At 44.4% G+C, this 2,959-nt stretch overlaps 1 protein-coding gene across 1 annotated transcript in view; it reads right to left on the bottom strand.

The window, feature by feature from the left end:
* The window catches only part of TEX26 (testis expressed 26), a 51,492-nt gene extending 49,153 nt beyond the window's left edge, over positions 1–2,339 (bottom strand). Inside the window, exon 1 of the mRNA XM_006832049.1 lies at positions 2,279–2,339. Coding sequence (XP_006832112.1) covers positions 2,279–2,339 — 61 coding nt within the window. The remainder of the gene's footprint in view (positions 1–2,278) is intronic.
* Positions 2,340–2,959: the final 620 nt, after the last annotated feature.

Raw genomic sequence — 2,959 nt, 5'->3', positions numbered from 1 at the left:
GCGGTAGTGAGGTTGGCCCAGGATCAGACATTGTTTCGTTCTGCTGTGCATGGGGTCGCTATGAGTCGGTTCCGACTCGATGGCACCTGACAACAGCAATATGAGTATATAGTGACACATTAGATGACAGCTTAGGAAACCCTGTGGGGCAGTTCTACTTTGTCACGTGGGGTTGCTGTGTGTTGATACCAAATAGCGCACAACAAGAACAACAGAATTAATCAGCTCAACGTCCCACTGCCAACAACCAAACCTACTGCCATCTAGTGGGTTCTGAAAGAGTCTTTGCCAAGCATTTCAAGTTTCTGCTCTTTTGGGTTTCCCAAACTATAAATCTTTACAGGACTAACTGACCTTGCAGTTAGCAGTCCAACACCCAACCACCTGCCATACTGTCAAAAGAGGTTCATCAAATTATTTGAGAATATACATTTCAATTCAGTTATTTAATGACCTCTCCATTAGTAAAATACAATCGCCACTTCACAGTCTTTATCTGGGCTGCTATCAGTGGCTTCTTATATTTCAGTGGAACCTGGACTGACGTGTTTTCTGGCTGTCTAGGTCTTGGTGGAGTTCTGGTGTGGTGCTGTGGGTTAAGGTGCTGGACTGCCAAGTCAGTTTGAATTGCAAGGTCAGCAGATCAAACTCACCAGTCTCTCCTTGGAAACCATATACAGGGCCCCTATGGGTAGGAACTGACTCGATGGCACTTAACAACAACAAAAAAGAGTCCATCCCTGCTGCCACTGTGCCAATCCATCTCATTGAGGGTCTTCCTCTTTTTCTCTGACTCTTCACTTTACCAAACATGATATCCTTCTCCAGGGACTAGTCCCTCCTGACAATATGTACAAAATATAAGTTTAGCCATCCTGGCTTTTAAGGAGTACTCTGGCTGTATTTCATCCAACACAGATCTGTTTGTTCTTTTGACAGTCCATGGTACTTTTAATATAGTCTTCCAACACCATAACTCAAATGCATCAATTCTTCTAGGGTCTTCCTTATTCATTCTCCAACTTTCGCATGCATATGAGGCTATTGAAAATACTATGACTTGGGTCGGGGGTGCACCTTAGTCCTCAAACTGACATCTTTCCTCTTGAATACTTTAAAGAGGTCTTGTACAGCAGATTTGCCCAATGCAATATGTTGTTTGATTTATTGACTGCTGCTTCCATGAGTGTTGATAGCTGATCGGAGAAAAATGAAATCTTTGACATCAATCTTTTCTTCATTTGTATGGCTATTTAGTGGTCCAGTGGTAAGAAATTTTGTTTTCTTTAAATTGAGATGTAATCCATAATGAAGGATGTGGTCATTGATCTTCATCAGTAAATATTTTAAGTTCTCTTCACTTTTTGCAAGGAAGATTGCATCATCTGCAAATCACAGGTTGTTAATGAGTCTTCCTCCAATCCTCATGCCATGTTTTTCTTCACATAACCCATCTTCTCAGATTATCGTGAAAGAATACAACCCTGGTGCACACCTTTTATCATTTTAAACCATGCGGTGTTCCCTTGTTCTGTTCAAACTCCTGCTTCTTGGTCTTTGTACAGGCTCCTTATGAGCACAATTAAGTGTTTCGGAATACTCATACTTACCAGTGTTGCCCATAGCTTGTCATTGAAAGCCTTTGTATAATCAATAAAGCACAGGTAAACATCTTTCTGCTATTCTCTGCTTTCAGCCAAGATTCATTTGACATCAGCAATGATGTGCCTCATTCCACGTGCTCTTCTGAATCTGGCTTGAACCTCTGGAAGTTCTCTGTCATATAAAGTTGCAAGTCATTTCTGGATTACCTTTAAGAAAACTTCACTAGCATGGCGTATTAATGAGATTGTCCAATGATTTCCGCGTTCTGTTGGGTTACCTCTCTTTGGACTGGAGATGAGGCTTTCTGATCTCATGAAGACTTTGTTGTTGTTGTTATTGTTAAGTGCTGTCCAGTCAATTCCAACTTATAGCAACCCTGTATAGGATTTTCGAGGAGCGGCCTTGGAAACCTTACACAGGGTAGCTCTGGGTCGGACTTGACTCAATGCAGTGGGTTTGTTTTTTGGATTTAAAATGAAAAGTCGTTTTAGGGAGACTTGCCAGCAAGTAGGGCAAAGAGTTAGCAAGGGGAGAGATCCTAAACATTCACTCCATCTCCCTGTCACAGCTTTTTCCCTCAATTGAGTGCGACCCCTAAGAAGGAGACAAACAACTTTATAGAGATCAAAGTGCCCCTTCTCCAGAACACCCTCTCCCACGCAGACTGGCTTACTTGGCTGGATCTTGTGGCAGCATTGAACGGGGCACGGAACCTTGGGTCCAGGCTGTGCCATTCTTGCCCCAAAAGCCAATCGCGTGGAGTCCCCCTTGTTCCAGCTCAGTTCTCCACTCCCAATGGCGCGCACGCGCAGGCAAGCACTTTGTGACGCGTCGCCATGGAAACCGGGTTTGTTCTGAGCAGGGAGGCCAAGGGTGAGTAGATGTGTGCGCTGGAGGCTTAGCGAGCAGGAGAGTGAGTGTGTGGCCAGCAAAGAGGTATGTTGATTCAAGCGAGTGGATTTGGAGAGAAAATAATGTTGTCAGTTCGTCAACTTGAAGTTTCTCTCCACTCGACTTAAACCACTGTGGGCAAAGTTGTCCTTTACAACTGGACACGACAGTAGGTAATATAAGTACAACTGTCTCAAGAGTTTCTGTGGTGATTCCGTGTCTGGTTGAAGAATTAGGGAAGGACAAGAGGGGGAGGGGCAAAGTGGGCAAGGAGGTTTGCTACTGTTTCTTCCACCAGTCACCCACCCTCGCCTAGTACATTGTTGTTGTTGTTGTTAAGTGCCGTCGAGTCGGTTCCGACCCATAGCGACTCTGTACAGGGTTTCCGAGGGTGTAAATCTTTACGGGAGTAGAAAGCCTCATCTTTCTCCCTAGGAGCGGCTGGTAGTGTCGAACCGCTGAC

Source organism: Chrysochloris asiatica, unplaced genomic scaffold (assembly GCF_000296735.1).
Source record: "Chrysochloris asiatica unplaced genomic scaffold, ChrAsi1.0 scaffold00005, whole genome shotgun sequence".
In the NCBI taxonomy this organism is placed as follows: Eukaryota; Metazoa; Chordata; class Mammalia; order Afrosoricida; family Chrysochloridae; genus Chrysochloris; species Chrysochloris asiatica.
The sequence above is the reverse complement of the archived record's forward strand: the minus strand, read 5'-3'. Positions and strand labels throughout refer to the sequence as shown.